The sequence below is a fragment of the Procambarus clarkii genome, chromosome 82, assembly GCF_040958095.1.
Source record: "Procambarus clarkii isolate CNS0578487 chromosome 82, FALCON_Pclarkii_2.0, whole genome shotgun sequence".
Taxonomy (NCBI): domain Eukaryota; kingdom Metazoa; phylum Arthropoda; class Malacostraca; order Decapoda; family Cambaridae; genus Procambarus; species Procambarus clarkii.
The window spans coordinates 9,321,499-9,339,897 of NC_091231.1; the positions used below are offsets into that span (position 1 = coordinate 9,321,499).

At 38.8% G+C, this 18,399-nt stretch overlaps 2 protein-coding genes across 2 annotated transcripts in view; one reads left to right on the top strand and one right to left on the bottom strand.

Annotated features, from left to right (window-relative positions):
• Positions 1–18,399, bottom strand: part of LOC123764307 (uncharacterized) — a 275,355-nt gene that overhangs the window by 124,266 nt on the left and 132,690 nt on the right. The gene's annotated exons all lie outside the window — the stretch shown is intronic.
• Positions 333–10,706, top strand: LOC123764315 (DNA repair nuclease APEX1). Its single transcript, XM_045751915.2, has 7 exons — positions 333–554; positions 3,679–3,825; positions 4,700–4,829; positions 5,981–6,124; positions 6,634–6,777; positions 7,346–7,526; positions 9,484–10,706. Exons 1-7 carry the CDS (start codon positions 372–374, stop codon positions 9,599–9,601), a joined length of 1,047 nt encoding a protein of 348 aa, XP_045607871.2. The 5' UTR covers positions 333–371; the 3' UTR covers positions 9,602–10,706.

The window sequence follows — 18,399 nt, forward strand, 5'->3', positions numbered from 1 at the left end:
GTAGGAGTGAAAGGGAAGGTACTCCACTGGATAAGGGAGTAACTCAGCAACAGAAGACAGCGAGTCACTGTGAGGGGTGAGGTCTTGGAGGGGCAAGGCGTCACCAGTGGAGTCCCACAGGGCTCAGTTGTTGGATCTATACTGTTTCTGATATATGTAAATGATCTCCCACGGGGAATAGTTTCGTTCCTCTCAATGTTTGTTAATGATTCAAAAATTATGAGGAGGACAGAGGAGGATAGTATGAGGCTACAAGATAACCGAGACAAGCTGAAGGAATGGTCCAACAAATGACTACTAAAGTTCAATCCAAATAAATGTAAGGTAATGAAACTAGGTGGAAGAAACGTGACGTGAGTGTGGCCACAGGGATGCGCGGTGTATGGAGTGTGGCCACAGGGATGCGCGGTGTATGGAGTGTGGCCCAAGGCGTGAGTGTGGCCACAGCAGCTAGGGGAGCGCGCGGCCAGGCGCCACAGTTCAGGGGTTCACAGCTACATAGACTCGTGCGTTCCGCAGCTTCTCTCACTTCCATGCCGCCCAAGAGGAAACAGGTAGGCCTAAGATGCATACTACAAGGAGAACAGCTTGGTAGGTCTAAGTCATGGGTAAGCTTTGAGACGGACAGGAAACTGGTAAGCTTGAGATGTACACTCAAAAGGAAACTGGTAAGCTTCGAGATGTACACTCAAAAGGAAACGGGCAAGCTTTGAGACGTTCACTTCAAGAGGAAATGGGTAAGCTTTGAGACGTTCACTTCAAGAGGAAACGGGTAAGCTTTGAGACGTTCACTTCAAGAGGAAATGGGGTAAGCTTTGAGACGTTCACTTCAAGAGGAAACGGGTAAGCTTTGAGACGTTCACTTCAAGAGGAAACTGGTAAGCTTTGAGACGTTCACTTCAAGAGGAAACGGGTAAGCTTTGAGACGTTCACTTCAAGAGGAAACGGGTAAGCTTTGAGACGTTCACTTCAAGAGGAAATGGGGTAAGCTTTGAGACGTTCACTTCAAGAGGAAACGGGTAAGCTTTGAGACGTTCACTTCAAGAGGAAACTGGTAAGCTTTGAGACGTTCACTTCAAGAGGAAACGGGTAAGCTTTGAGACGTTCACTTCAAGAGGAAACGGGTAAGCTTTGAGACGTTCACTCAAAAGGAAATGGGTAAGCTTTGAGACGTTCACTTCAAGAGGAAACGGGTAAGCTTTGAGACGTTCACTCAAAAGGAAATGGGTAAGCTTTGAGACGTTCACTTCAAGAGGAAACTGGTAAGCTTTGAGACGTTCACTTCAAGAGGAAATGGGGTAAGCTTTGAGACGTACACTCCAAGAGGAAATGGGTAAGCTTGAGACGTTCACTTCATGAGGAAATGGGTAAGCTTTGAGATGTACACTCCAAAAGGAAATGGGTAAGCTTAAGACGTTCACTTCATGAGGAAACGGGTAAGCTTTGAGACGTACACTCCAAGAGGAAATGGGTAAGCTTGAGACATACACTTCACGATAGGTAGGGTTTAGTTGGTTTGAGTTAGGTTGGTTTGGATTGCCCTATGTTGGGTTTGGTTAGTTTGGATTAGGGTAGGCTTGGTAGGTAGATTTTAAAATCAATTGGTGATCTGCCAGGAGGACAGAGTGACAAGCATCAAGAAATTGAAATACAGTATATGAATTTTTTCCATCTTATCGAAGATGTCTTTCTTGATCATCTACTGACCTTCCCCAGAATACAACCCACAAACCATGAACCATGGTCATTCTGGTCCAGCAGAATGACCATGGCAAAGGCAACACTTTACTATAAGGGCAATCAGGTAGAGTAAGTCATGCTGAAATCCAAGATTGGAAAATGGTCCCCAATTTATAGATTATTTTCCCCTCCATAAAATATACAATGGTTTAGTCTAACTAAAAGGTCAAACCATAGGTTACTCGCCTAACCTACTGCAGCAGATGCTCGGTAGTCCCAGGAAGCATCAATATTGCTGTATTTTAATTTCCCTATTCCACAGCAATATTTATGCTGGGGTGATTGCATGGCTTACCTTGTCATTTTGCAAGGTACAGCAGATCCACAAGTTGTACAAGTTATTAAAGACCAGTTCTCGTGAGCCATGGTAATACAGTTCGGTACTGAATTTGACAATTTAATTTAATTATAATAGGTTTTGTCTGGGACAGGAAGCTTGTGCATATATGTACTTTAGATTTGTAACAAGAACCTCCAAGGTTGAATTACTGTAACAGTACTTCCCTAGGATGCAACCTCACGATGTAACCCCCCAACTGTTGCCTAACTCCCGGATACCTATTTACTGCTATGTGAACATACATTAGGTGAAAGGAAATACTGTATGGCAAACCATTTTTGTCCCCACCCACGAATCGAACCTGGGATCCCTGATTTTGAGTCGAGAATGAAGTTATCATAATTTTGAACTTACTGTAGACTCTGAACTTACACAGTGGCTCCTTCCTTTATCTGTTTGTAATCATAAAACATGTAGCTGCATTATATCATATGTTAGGGTCAGTATTTATTTATTTATTTATTTATTTATATATACAAGAGTTCTTACATTCTTGTACAGCCACTAGCACGCATAGCGTTTCAGCAGGTCCTTAATCCTAATATTCCTCATTGCCAGAATACTCCTGGGATATAGACATATCTGGCAGCTCTCTCAAACCACAAATGTCGAGTACACAATGTGTCAACTTTGTGAAAGAGAAAACATGCACTCACTTGAACATTATATTGTAGAATGGCCCATATTGACTGACTTTCACCCTCCTGGGCTAAGGTATGCTGAACTCTGTAACTACTATATGAGTACTGAACACTTGATATATTGGACTTGTACCCTAGATTGACCATGTAATGTATCAATTATACAATATATAACCTGAGCTTGTAAAAGCATCTTAATTAATCACCTTCACTGGTTAAGTTCTTAATTGCACACTAGGTTTCTCTATCAGCTATCTCACCCTGTCAGAGTAAAAGAGACAAGTGTATGTGTGTGTATATATGTATGTATGTATATGTGTGTGTATGTATGTATATAAAGTATATGTGGAAGCTGATCAGAATTACATTTCACCTTTGTAAATGCACATTAATGACACTATGTAAAAGACACATCAAACACTTTATGTAGCATACATAAATCTGTGTATCTATGTATTTACGTATGTAGCTTAGCCTAACATTTTAAAAGCACTACAATCACCTTCTGTGCTTGATTGTTCAATAAATCCTTGATCTGTATGTTTGACAAATCTCACACCCTGTCCATGGAGAACAGAAGAAAATGTATATATACTGGTTAGCATTGTAAATGTGTGACCACGTCTCTGGTAGAAAATAATAATTAAAAAAAAAAATCCTCGGAATATGGCCCGCCAAATTGTTTAACAACCAGGTATCCATTTTACTGTTGGATAAACAGAGGCTACAATTAAGGATTGGCACCCAGTAAATCCTCCCCGGCCAGGATACAAACCCAGGACAAAGCGCTTGTTAAACACCAGGTGAGTGTCTTACCACTACACCATAGCGACTGCAGATAAGCTCGAGAAGTACACTCCAAGAGGAATTGGGTAAGCTTGAGATAGGTAAGCTACTTTGATAAGTAGAACGAGAATATTTTTTTAATATTTTAATGATGCCTAATTTCTCTTTCAGGAAAGTGTTGAGGATGGAGAAGAGAAGAAAGGCACCAAAATAGTAAAGAAGGAAGATTTTTCATCAGATGCAAAAACAGAAGAGGGCGAGAAATGGAATCTGAAGGTGGTCTCTTGGAATGTTGATGGCATTCGTGCTTGGCTAAAGGTATCTTATTACAATTTGTGGTTGTGTAAGAATTGCATTTGCAAGAGTTTTCTGGGCAAGGCTTCCGTGGCCTTGGTCCACCCAGGCCATTTTTTGAGCCATGGCCTGGGTCCACCCAGGATTACACATTTCTTTTGATAATATATTCACTGCAATGACAAGGAACATTTTAAATTTTCTTGTCACTTAGCTGGGGAAGAAAAAGATACTGGGGGGGGGGGGGGAGTTTCCAGGGCCATTGCACCCTGTGTCTCTTTGAGGGGGCCAGGTTCTGGCTTGTGGTCCCTGGTAGGCTGAACTCCTATGTCTACTCCAGGGAGCCTCTGGGGCTCGCCCAGAAACTGGCGTTTCATTACATTTAACGTTTTTTTTTTTTTTTGTAACTGGATCATTGTACATATATTGATGTAAAAGGCAGTTAGACAGTAGAATTTGGTACTATTCACTTTATAGAGTGAATTAAAATAAAGCTAAAAAACAAACTTAAATATTCCTAAACCTAGTTATAGCACACATAAGTACTGTACTACAGTATATTTGTTCTCAGCGTGTATAAGGGCCTAGGAAGGTTAGGTTTACTTTGCAACATCAGTACAAAAACTTTTTCAATAGTACTGAATTCTACTTTCTAATTGCTTTTTATGTCAATATGCAGTATGTACAATGGTGCACATCATTACTATAACTACTATCTAAACAGGAGAATGGGCTGGAGAAATGCCAGGCAGAGAGAACCTGGGCTAATGCCCTTCATTGCCTGCGATACAAAAATATCCAATTACAGTATAATTGTATTGTTACCATTGTTTTAAATTGGTTCTGCATATACAGTACCTTTATTTCGTAGTTAATATAAATTTGCCTTGATTTTCAGAAAGATGGAATGTCAGTGTTTGAACTTGAGAAACCCGACATTGTGTGCCTTCAGGAGACCAAGTGTGCCGAGGCCAAACTACCAGATGAAGTCAAGAATATCAAGGGTTACAAGAGCTACTTCATGTCTTGTATGTTTCACTTTTTTAATATTTTTTTATATTCTTTACCTCACTAAAATTCAATATTAAGCTATAAAAAATTATTTCATATTTGTAAACTTTTACTCTAGAACTGGAGGTAGAAGAGCTAGACTTGCAGACATCCTCTTGAAAAATTAGGGATATAAAACCTTGTTGTTAAATTTATGCGTAGAAGGTGCGATATTGTTTCATAAAACATCTTGAACATACCTAAACAAAGTACTGTACAGTAATACTGTATATAATTGTATGTTTTTGGCTAAAATCTCAATACCTTATCCAAAACCAGTAATACAGGCAGTCCTTTACTAATAAATGAGGTGCATACTGAGAAGGCATTTGTAAGTCTGTTGTTTGTAACGTGGAACAAGATTTCCCATAGGTGAAATGCTATAAATGGGAAATAAATGCAATGCTAAATACAGTACATGTATTTTGTGTTCTTAAATAACCAAAATCAACCTATGAAACCAATTTTTTTTTACAAAAAAACATTTCTTATTTACCTTGAATGATGGTATTGCTCTGCTTGTCTGTTTTTCTTTTCTTTGAAGAGTGGAGAAGTACACTTACTAGAAGAGGTGGTGGTAAAAGGTGGTGATGAATGGGCATTGATGCACAATCATCATGCTTTCTCATCTTATCAGCCATTATTGTGCAACTTGTAAAACATGTAATAGTGAAAAAAGGGCCATCTAATACATATAAATTTGTTTATTACAGACTTAAAAAGATATATTTATACTGTAATTTAATAATTGATTGTGTCAGGGGACAGAAAGCCAGAATGTATTCATACTCATTAGGCTTTTAACAAGGTCCATCCCCCCCCCCCCCCCCACCCCCACCTTCTCAAGGTCAAATTACTGACCCTGCCCAGGATGCAACCCCACAATAAGCTGACTAACTTCTGGGATCCTACTTACTGCCAAATAAAAAGGGGCATTAGGTGAAAGGAAATGTGCCCAACCATTTCTATCCTGCCCGGGATTTGAACCTGGAATTCTTGATGTGCGTCGAGAACGAACCTAACTGTACTACTCTTCGGTAAGGGTATATGAAAGCTAAATACCCATGATAAGAGTACAGTTATTAAAATTAAGAGTGCTCAAAACATTTTATATTCTTATCTATTTCAGCTAAAACAGAAGGGTATTCAGGTGTGGCACTCTTTTCCAAGATCGAGCCACTTAAAGTGACTTACGGCTTCAGTGACAAGACACATGATGATGAGGGACGCTGTATTACTGCAGAATATGACAAATTTTATTTAGTCACTACTTGTAAGTGTGTTAGAATTTCTTTATTGAATGGGGCACAACTGTTTGCTTTAGGAAATAATTGTCAATAATAAAAATGGGTTACTTATTAATTAAGCATGTTTTGCCCACTAGGAGAGGATGGGAAGGATAAAGGGAGAGTGAATGGGAGGAGGAGGGGGGGGGTGCTTTAATGCAGCAAGTGCTCTTCACCAACTTTGACCCTGTTGGGTTGGTGCTTTCTGTGAAACACACTTGCAGTTCATGTTAATTTCATTGTCTTCATTGAGATACATAACTGTCCTTCCTACTTTTATTCTGCCCTGTATGAAAAGTATTTTATTATGAGTGTCTTTAGGAACTATATTGTATTTCTTAATATCTGTTGCCTTTTCCTGATCTGTTCTAGGAAGCCATTAACAAAGTAATATCCAGTTTTTCATTTGTCCAAATCAGAAGTTACTAACCTGCACTGAAATCTGAAGTTTTTGCTTTACGCTAAGTAATTATTATAATGTTTCTTGTTTCATCAGATGTTCCAAATGCAGGAAGAAAGCTTGTCACACTGGACAAAAGGTTGGACTGGAACACAAAATTTCACAAGTACCTACAAGACCTTGATGCAAAGAAGCCAGTCATCATGTGTGGCGACCTCAATGTGTCGCACAAGGAAATTGGTGAGTAGATACAGTCTTTTAATTACTCACAATTGCAAGATAAATTGTTAAGAAATTCTTAAGAGACTGAATTCAAGTTCATAGCAATATAGATTTATAATAATAATAATGATAATATTAACATGTATCTTTAATCATTAGGTAATGGAGGAAATTGCTTCAGTAAAATTCATACAAAATTTGTAATTTAAAAGCTTTCAATGAATGGTTTGTCATTACATGAAACAAATGTTTTGGTACATTGGATAAATTGAATGGTTAAATTTACTGATTAATATAAAACTTTTGCTAAACAGATTGATTTTTGTTTAGGTGTATCTTCCTCTTACTTTACATATAGATTTAGGTGGATCAAGTCAGCTTTATTTTAGAATGAGTAAAGCAATCTTCAGATGTGTAAAATAAAAAAAATGCCTTGGTTTTTGTTTTATATTAAAGTGGAGTGCATTATAATATCACTGTACAGATTATGGAATCTATTGTGCTTTACATGTTATAATTAAAATTAAATTATGCTGATTTCTTTGCCTATATTATAATATATTATAATAGTTTTGTTTTGTTATAGATTTGGCAAATCCAAAGGGGAACAAGAAGAATGCTGGATTCACCAAGGAAGAAAGAGAGGGATTCACAGATCTTTTAGAAATGGGTTTTGTGGACTCATTCAGACATTTATACCCTGATGTAACTTCAAAATACACATTTTGGACCTACATGTTTAACTGCAGGGCCAAAAATGTTGGATGGTGAGTGACTAGTCTGAATTTATTAGTATTTACTACTCGTATCTGCAGAACCGAGCAATTATCTCTTGGACTCTCCTTTCTAACCAATTTTTTTTCTCTATCATGTTTACTACATATATTTCACACGCATGCACACACACACACATTCCTAGGAATCAGCTCGTAGCAGCAGTCTAACTCCCAGGTACTGTACCTGTTTTACTGCTAGGTGAACAGGTACACCAGGAAGTAAGAAACTCTGCCCATTTGTTTCTGTCTCTGCCGGGGATCGAACCAGAGTATGAGCACTATGATCCCACAGCACTATCCACTCAGCCGCAAGGCCCCAGTGATTTCATTACCGTGATAGAGGGTTGTTTTATCAGTGGTGCGCACATCAATCAGGGTTGATTTTAGGGCTAGCAGAAGATTTAAAACTCCAACAAGTACATGGGACCCACATCTGCTTCCTCAAGTCTCCTGTAAACAGGCATCATCTTTGAAAAAATCACAGGTGAGTTTGAATCACATTACAAGTTTTTTCATCTTTGAAAAATACCTGCGAGTTAGGGCCTCAGTACTAAGACAGAAACCTTGTGTAGGGCATGCAGCAGCAGTTCATGCCCACACCATCACTTAATGACAATTTAAATATGTAACTGCAAGTATTTATTAATTATAGTGACATAAAAGACCCTGACAGTGATAAAGATTATGTACAAGGTTCAGTTATTATTAAATCCGATGCTGGTGACAATGTCCCCAAAGTGAGGTAGATAGCCATATCACACAGCCGGGGTTTGGTGCCTTTACGCATGTGGAATGGGACCTCACATTTCTTTAGAAAATGAATGTAATAAGATTAAAAATATAACTAAAAAAATTAATGTGTGTATTGTACTTACACAACTTAGTGCAAAATGTGTAGGGCTAAGCTGACCTTGGATTAATGGTGATGAGATTAACACACCCAGAAAAGCTGCTTAGTGGTTCATAACAGTGCATAAACATGTAGATACTGTAGTTATATATAACGTGTGTATACAGTGTGATAATAGCAAAAACATTGTTTTATAGTCCAAAGAATATAATATTGTGGGTATATTAGTAATATCAATGGTTTGCATGAGTTGCTATAAAAATTTATCGCATTACTCACTATTTCTTAGTATAACTGGCAAAAACCAGTGAAAAGCAAGTCAGTGACTGAAATAAATTAGTATAAATGTATCGTGGCAACTCCAACTGCCCGTCTGGCCTGAGTGGCCTCCACAAGACATCTCGTCCATGATTGCTCATGAATCAGTGACATCATCTCAAGATGTCCTCTCTCACCACTGCTAAAGTAAGCTACATACAATTTTTGTACTTTTCCATAATTGGAGAATGCATTTTAACAATATTAGAAATAAAAATAAGAAAAATTTTTTGTCACATGAAACAGGTTTGCAATGCAAGGATTAATGCAAAATCTCAAGGTACTGCATTTTATGTAAATGGGAGCTGTTCTCTCTTATTTAAATGAAAATAAAAGTGCTCTTTATGCATTCATTCATATAAAAATTTATTTTTATTTTCATTTAAATAAAAGAGAAAAGCTACCATTTACATATAATGCAGTACCTTGAGAGTTTGTATCAGTATCTTGCTTCATGCAGGAGGTTGGTCCCCGACCATCCAAGTGGTTGGCCACCATTCCTTTTTCCCCGTCCCATCACAAATCTTTATCCTGACCCCTTCCAAGTGCTAATATAGTTGTAATGGCTTGGCGCTTTCCCTTGATAATTCCCTCCCTCATATACAGTATTATCATTACCTCATTTTCCACATCAAGGATGATGCTGAATAGTCTTCCTGGCTTGATGCCATATTTTGATAATTACTAGTTTGATAATTACATAGTAAATACTAATGGAAACATTTGGGGAATAAATTCTTAATTTATTATGTCTTAATCCTAATTAAATTTGATTTTCAGGCGACTGGATTACTTTGTCCTCTCCAAACGCTTGGTCCCTCAGTTGTGTGACAGTCTCATCCGTGACTCACTTTATGGCTCAGATCACTGCCCTGTCACTCTGCTAATGCACATGTGATGAGCCTGTAAACAAACAATAACATTTGTGTTAGTTCATTTCCTTAAAAACAGCTGAAGTTGTGAAGTGACAATAGAAAAAGTCATAAACTAATACAGTAATTGTCACCAGAGGTTGTCGTACCTGATGCGTTTGCATTGTTGATGTTGATCATTGTGTAAAAACTTCTGAAAGACATTTTGCAATTTTTTTTTGTCATTGCCAATGCAGAACTGTACAATTTTGCAGTATTATATGAATCAATAGAATATTGACTAGTGTCATTGATATATGTATTTACTGTAGTTTTATGTATATGAGCAGTGAAAATTCATTTTGTTTTGTGAAATGTGTAGAAAAGTAGCTGTACATACAGTACAATGTTTGGTTTATAAAAAACGTCATATGTAACAATGAGCACACATTAAGTTTAATACATTTCTTGATACAGTTTTTCATTTCTTTATTCATTTTGTTATTGAGTCTGTATATTATGGTGTATTGTGCTTCTTGCAGTCTTATTTTTTAAGTGCCATACACTTTAATTCACTCCTATTCTTTGATTGTTATTTGTAATCACACTTTAAGCAATTCTGTTTCTTCCATTTCTTTATTTGGATAAAATAGTTTTTCAACATGGCAATCCAATTATACTTTTAATAACTGTATTATCCACTCCATGATCTTATCTTCCAAAATACATTTTGTATTATTAATTGTGCAAGTACCGGTACACATCACATGTATAAATATGCCTCACATATGGCCTCTCATTATTTTTCATTTGTGAAGTGTTTTTAAATATTGCTTAGATCTCATTTGCAAATACAGTACATTTTATATTAATACTTAAATTGATTCATGGTATATGTTTTAACTTGAAACAGTGACTATTATGTCATTTACATATGCAGATATGAAGAACTTAAATGAAGATTGCTTAGTCTTAATAGGTAATAATAATAAAATGCCCTATAAGATTTTACAAAGGTTTGGTTGGGCATATCTCAGGATTTGTATGGGTGAGAATGCTCTGGAACACTTGAGATATGTTGCTCAGAGGCTCAAGAGCAGATTTTTGTATTGTTAACACTATCAATGTAATAAAAGTTGATATTGGACAATGTTTGCTGTCTTATTATCATTGTAAATTAATATTTTGCTGGTTGTGGTTGATGTTATTCTGTATACCTTCAAGAGGTTGGTCACAGAACTCCACATACCCTGTATTGGCTTGGTAATCATGCATGTGTCGTTTTGATGTATTGGCATCCTGAATGATATTTAGGAGATTTTCAGTATCCTGCACACTCATGGTGCTAAATAGTCTTCCCAGCTTGGTGCAGCCTTTCAATAATTACTTGGTAATCATACAAGTGATGTTCCTTCTACTACTAGTAGGTAGTAGAAGTACCTTCTACTTCTACCTTCTATGCAGCTACCAAGGACAGACTTCATTTTCCCTCCACAAATACAGTATGCCCAAATTTGATGTGCTGCACCAATGTTTACTACACACTTTTTTTTAGTAAGTACTGTCATTGGCATTATATCAGTGCATAATGTATGATTGTTTATACATATAGTATATTTTGGTAGCAGTCATTTTTGTAAATATATGTTGTTGAATATGACCGAGAGGGTCAACAATCAGCACTGGTCAGAACAAGCCAAATATGTCCAAGCATAATGGGCTTGCCAAAAGTCTCCCAGTCCAACCATCCCTAATAGAGTATCCTCATTCATCTTTGCCAACATACAAGGACAAACAACAAAGTACAGTTCATAAATGGCCTCCTCGCAGAGTCAAATGCAGTATTTGGAGCTTTCACAGAAGCCCATGCAGGGGAATTCTTGGACAGTGAGATTTTTTTTTTTTTTTTTTTTTTTTTTTTTTTTTTTTTGAGATATATACAAGAGTTGTTACATTCTTGTACAGCCACTAGTACGCGTAGCGTTTCGGGCAAGTCCTTAATCCTATGGTCCCTGGAATACGATCCCCTGCCGCGAAGAATCGTTTTTTCATCCAAGTACACATTTTACTGTTGCGTTAAACAGAGGCTACAGTTAAGGAATTGCGCCCAGTAAATCCTCCCCGGCCAGGATACGAACCCATGACATAGCGCTCGCGGAACGCCAGGCGAGTGTCTTACCACTACACCACGGAGACTGCAATCTGGATTCCAGGATATAACCTATACAAGTGTGATACGAAAATTAGGTCACGTGAGGAGTAGGTCTGTATATTAGGGAAGACCTTGTATGCTCGGAGCTCCTTAACGTTACAAATGAGGTGGTAGAGGTACTGGGATTAAAAATAGAGAAAATAAACTTGGTAATTATTCTAATATACAAACCGCCAGATGCAATGGCAGAGGAATTCACAGAACAGATAAACAAAATAGAGAATAGCCTTGATAATTTGGAGAACCCGATACCTGATATCTTCCTAGGTGACTTCAACTTGCCTAGTCTCAGATGAAGAATAGCAAACAATAATATTATACCAGGAAATGTATCGGGACCTAACCAACCACAGATTAGAGAACTACTTAGATTCTGTGACAAATTTTCACTCAACCAGCAGATATCAGAGCCAACGAGATATGAAAATATTCTAGATCTGGTCCTTACGAACAACGGGGGAGGGGGGGGGGGAAAGTACGCAACCATTTGGACGGTCGGGGATTGAACGCCGACCTTAAAGAAGCGTGACCATCGCTCTACCGTCCAGCCCAAGTTATTTATTAAGGAGTTCATGAGCTCCGAAAGACTACGAGGTTGACTATGTACCAATAATAATTTTGCAGCGTTTCGGAGCTCGTAAATTGCTTAATAATATAAACTATGCCGTCATGATCGAGGAAAGATGTACAGGTTTCGTAAGTGGATTCTTAAGTGCTTGATGAATTCTGGCATTGATATTCAGAAGGATCGTAAATCATGTTTTCCCATTGTTCCTTTGGGTCGTTTGACCCTCGATAAACCTCTTGGTGAATCTGATATCTTATTGTTTACTCTCTGTTTCTGTCTTTCTGTTATCTGTCTATACGTTCTCTTTTTATTTTTGCACTTTCCGATACCTTTGATGATACTTTCTTTTCCCCCTTTGATATCACTTTCCCTGGTTCACTGTCTCTAATGTTACTTTCTCTTGCTGTCTATCTTCAATCTCTCATTTTCTCTTATCTGTCTATCTTTAATCCAGCAGTATATTATTGCACTGCTTCATTGTTTCTTATGCGTCAATACACTGTATTCGTGTGACATCATTTTTTTATTATAAAATAATTACAAACAATACACTGATCATTTCAGAGTTATATGAACTATTATTACTCGATCAGATATATATTATATAAAATCTAGAATAAACTTCATACACTTAAAAAAAAAAGATATTTTAATTAAATGTAACCATAGACTACAGGGAACTAGTTTAGGAGATCTAATATATTTCTCATTTATTTTGATCAGACTTTAGTATACATTACACTTAAATTATGCACGAACATTAAGCGTTTTTCACTTATACCCATTTACTGGAATGTAATAAACATTTTGCAAAATAACAGGGTAGACTATTCGCTTTAATATATCGTATTTGAAGAGGAAAAGAATAAAAGCATACACATTTGACATGCATTTGTTGTTTTGCTTTCAGTAGATTAGTCAAATAATTAGCAACAGTGGACGGGCCAGCGTACAGGCCTACGTCTACCAGACACAATCAACCTAAAAACGGGGAAGACCCAAAAAAAAAACGGACCATGTATGTCTACTCTGTTTATCGATCAAGTTCATGTTCGTTGTGTCCATGTACTCTCCAGCCAATGAAAATTATCTCTCGGGAAAACTCCGCCCAACAGAAAAATTGTGGCCAATCAAAACCTGCCATTCAGTAAACTCCACCCAAGAGAAAAATGTCAACCAATCCTGGCTCGTTATTTTTTCGCCCCGCCCACTTACGCTGCACTTGTGTTTTCCTGTAGCTGTTCCCATGAAAGTTAATATATTTGGTACAGTGCCCCTCGGATAACATACTACTTGTAAATGGTTTCTGGTTTAGATTATATTTACCTTTTCATATGAAAATTAAGGTAGCAAGGCAAAAAAAAAATATGTTATTATCACTTTAAAATGACTTAACGACTTCATTATTAATTTGCTATAACATGAACAATGTATTATGGTGTGGTTGATGGCACAGCTTACAGTGGACCCCTATACAAGGGCCAGACAGCCGTCCCTCACAACCAACATGAAAAAGGACTGTGTGAACGTTTGTCAGATGTCAATACGGCTTTACTGACTTCCCTCGGCGATGTACAAATGAGCTGACATCAGAGCAATCTTACCCAAGCAGCAACTGGAGGATATTACAATAAATCTGGTTCTTGTTTTGAAATACTTGATCATTTATTATAAATTTATATTAGTCAGATTTCCTATATTCAGGAGGTAAAGCTACTTATATTCTGGACGTTAGGCTTCATGTATTGTGGATATCAGGCTACCTATATTCAGGAAGTTAGGCTACCTGCATCCAGGAGGCTAGGCTACCTATATTCAGGAGGCTAGGAAGGGAGGAATTATCAGAAGAAAGTGCTAAGCCATTACGACTATATAACACTTGGAAGGGGTCAGGATAAGGATTTGGGATAGGACGGGGGAAGAGGAATGGTGCCCAACCACTTGGACGGTCGGGGATTGAACGCCGACCTGCATGAAGCGAGACTGTCGCTCTACCATCCAGCCCAAGATTCAGGAAGTTAGGCTACCTGTATTTAGGAAGTTTGGCTACTTGTATTCAGAAGGCTAGGCTAGCTATATCCAGGAGGTTAGGCTACCTGTATTCAGGAGGCTAGGCTACCTGTATTCAGGAGGCTAGATTACCTGTATTCAGGAGGCTAGGTTACCTGTATTAAGGAAGTTTGGCTACTTGTATTTCAAGAAGTTAGGCTACTTGTATTCAAGAAGTTAGGCTACTTGTATTCAAGAAGTTAGGCTACCTATATTCAGGAGGCTAGCCTACCTGTATTTAGATGGTTAGGTTACGTATATTCTGAGAGTCGGGCTACATATATTCTGTAGGTCAGGTTTCACATTGTGGAAGTATAAGCAACCTGTATTTTGAAGGATAGGATACATACAAGGTAATCCATATAATCTGGAGATAAAGTTACCTATATCTAATTAATTAAGACAGGCTACCTATACACTTTAAAGTTAGGCTACCTGTATTCTGGAGATCAGGTTGCCTGTATTGTGGAGGATATGTAATCTTTCTATAAGTCAGACTTCTTGTAGATTCAATCCCCGCCCCCACTTAAACTTGTATTATCATTTGGCTGATTTTCCTTGTCATGATAAATATTGATATACACTATGGTACCTAACGAGGGTGAGCTTGAGATGAGGTAACTTAAGCTGCCTCATCTCTTTGTGCGTATTTATACTTCAATAAACTTATTTAAATTTTAATGGTACCTAGGCACGCTGATGTAAAGTTGCTGCTTCCAGTCATTTTACCTGTTACTTAATATTCGATCTTCTTTGTGGTTTCAACGCCGGATTTAGACTGTGAGATCCAGAGATATATGAGGCTTTAATGGGCCTGTTTGTCGAGTGGTAGCGGAGAACAAGGCTGCGTAACAACTGAACCTGGTAAGAATGCCGCCAAAACGCATAACAAATCCGTGCCAATTCGCGAGGAAAGACTGCGTTTTGAAAACTTTTGAAATATGCCTTTAGTTACTTAGTTTCAAGATATATATAATAGCAAAATACTGGCAATTCGTTCACAGTGATTCGAATGACTGAACGTATTTAATTCCTACGAGTAAAATACTCCCGTAAACGTGTAATTGTCAGAATATGAAACTGTAACTAATGACAAACATTTCTAAGATTTTAAGAGGCTCCTTTAGACTGAGAGGCTCTTAACTGGTGATGTTTGGCTTATGACTAAATCTGGTCCTCTGTCATTTAGGTCAAAGTGTGGGCCGTGCAGAGTGAGGGTGGAGATGCGTGGGTCCTGCAGTGAGGGTGGAGATGCGTGGGTCCTGCAGTGAGGGTGGAAATGCGTGGGTCCTGCAGTGAGGGTGGGTTTTTGGACCGTAATAGGGAAGCGGGGCTTGGGAAAGGGTGCGGAGAGGGACAGAGAACACTCGCTCGCTCATATATAAAGGGACCCCGGCCTTTACTATCCCTCACGTGTTCATAACGATCCTAGAGTTTCCTCTCTCTCTCTCTCTCTCTCTCTCTCTCTCTCTCTCTCTCTCTCTCTCTCTCTCTCTCTCTCTCTCTCTCTCTCTCTCTCTCTCTCTCTCTCTCCCTCTCCTCTCTCTCTCTCTCTCTCTCTCTCTCTCTCTCTCTCTCTCTCTCTCTCTCTCTCTCTCTCTCTCTCTCTCTCCCTCTCTCTCTCTCCCTCTCTCTCTCTCTCTCCCCCTCTCTCTCTCTCTCTCTCTCTCTCTCTCTCTCTCTCTCTCTCTCTCTCTCTCTCTCTCTCTCTCTCTCTCTCTCTCTCTCTCTCTCTCTCTCCCTCTCTCTCTCTCTCTCTCTCTCTCTCTCTCTCTCTCTCTCTCTCTCTCTCTCTCTCTCTCTCTCTCTCTCTCTCTCTCTCTCTCTCTCTCTCTCTCTCTCCTCCCCATATTGCACGGGATTCCTGAGTGGAGGGGGCGGAAAAGAAGGAAAAGCAACTATGAGGAGAAAGCGCCAAGCCATTACGACAATGTAATATTTGGAAGGAGTCAGGATAAAGATTTGGGATAGGACGGGGGAAAGGAATGGTGTCGAACCACTTGGATGGTCAGGGATTGAACGCCGACCTGCATGAAGCGAGTACAGTCCAACCAAAGTGACTGGACCATATTACATGGTAAGGTTCCTAATACCCACCACAATCCAGGCACGTTCTTCAGCATACTATGGAACCATAAATGGAAAATATCATGGTCTTCAGTACACTATGGAACCATACAAAGGGCTCTAGGAAACTAGGAAACACGCTAGGCATAACAAAAGACATAGATATAACAATGACCAGACTAAGGCTGGAACTCAACCAAACTAACAGCACACAGCGGTAAATGCTGGACAGACATAACTGAACATTGCATCCACTGCTGTGTTCCAGAGACTATTGAACATTACATCCACTACCAAGGTCCTTAGACTATTGAATATCCACTGACGTGTTCCTGAGACTATTGAACATCCACTGACGTGTTCCTGAGACTATTGAACATCCACTGACATGTTCCTGAAGCTATTGAACATTACATCCACTGCCGTGTTCCAGAGACTATTGAACATACCTCCAGTGCCATGTTCTAGACAACTGAACATTACCTCAACTACTGATAAACAAGAATTTATCACCCTCAAAGAGCCCTTCAACTTGGAGCACATATTAGGGGCAGGGTACCTCTCACTACATATAAAATACTAAATAATTCAAAGCATTGGCTATATATTTCCAGTTAACGAAAAAAATTGACCATAGCATAGGTGATATATGCTTATAACTTATATCACCCGGATAACCATACATCTGACATATATACACTTGGGCTGTGTTCAAGACTGACGTATACTTGCTAGTTGGTCAGTAAGGTGAGAGGTCCGGAGCTAATGCGGAAGATTAACGCGCGCAGTAAGCACCTGAGTGGTCTTAATAACCCTCCCGAATATTTGTAATTGTAATAAATTGACCATTTGATATTTTATATGTAGTGAGAAGTACCCTGCCCTTAATATGTGTTCTATGTTGAAGGGCTCTTTGAGGGTGATACATTCTTGTTTATCAGTAGTTGAGGTAATGTTCACTTGTCTAGAACATGGTAGTGGAGGTATGTTCAATAGTCTCAGGAACACGTCAGTGGATGTTCAATAGTCTAAGGACCTCGGTAGTGGATGTAATGTTCACTAGTCTCTGTAACACAGCAGTGGATGCAATGTTCAATGGTCATCACCAAATTAAATCTTTCATAGAAAACGTGAACCATGCAACAAAGAAACTGTAGCGGTCAGCTGACACCATCAACACATCCAGTCATCACCATCAAGCATCAACATAACGTCCAACGAGGGGGCACTCCGATCTCTTGGTCGTCGTCGCCCCTCAATTAACAACAACGTCCAACCATACACTTGCCGGGATGTTGTTGTTTTAGATTTAGCTACTCAGAACGAAGTGTCCATGTAGCACGGGCTATGGTGAGCCCGTAAGGCTGGGAGGTGGCGGGCCTTGATATACTCCTGGTGTTCCCACGGAGTGTGGTCTGGGTCCTGCCGTGCTGGAGGTCACTGGAACACATTGCTGAATTCTCCCCAATTGGGAGCCTCCGGGTTTAGAGCTTTTCCCCGACACAAACCGCCAAGCAACACTGATCTTGATCAACCATCAACATTGACGTCACCACTCGCGCAGTCATCGGCAAGAAAGCCTTCACACAAACTGCCCCTTTCTTAATCAACTAGGTAATTACACGCACCACATGGAAATTAAAGTTTGTCCATATTATTATTATTATTTTTATAATTAACTTTTGTATTTTAATAATATTTGTTCATCTGCGTATCTATATATTTTTGGAAGACACGAAGTCAGATGGTATAGCCTTAACAAGGAGGTAGGCGCACCAAAGGTAGCCTCATCAGCAGGTAGCCTCACTAGCAGGTAGCCTCATCAATAGTACAAATATGAAATATAAGAGCTTGAACTTCGCAAAAACAAAATTTTTACCTTTATTATTAGACAACTTCAAGAACATTATCGTGACCAATACTTTGTTCCCTTTCCCTTGTTACAGCTG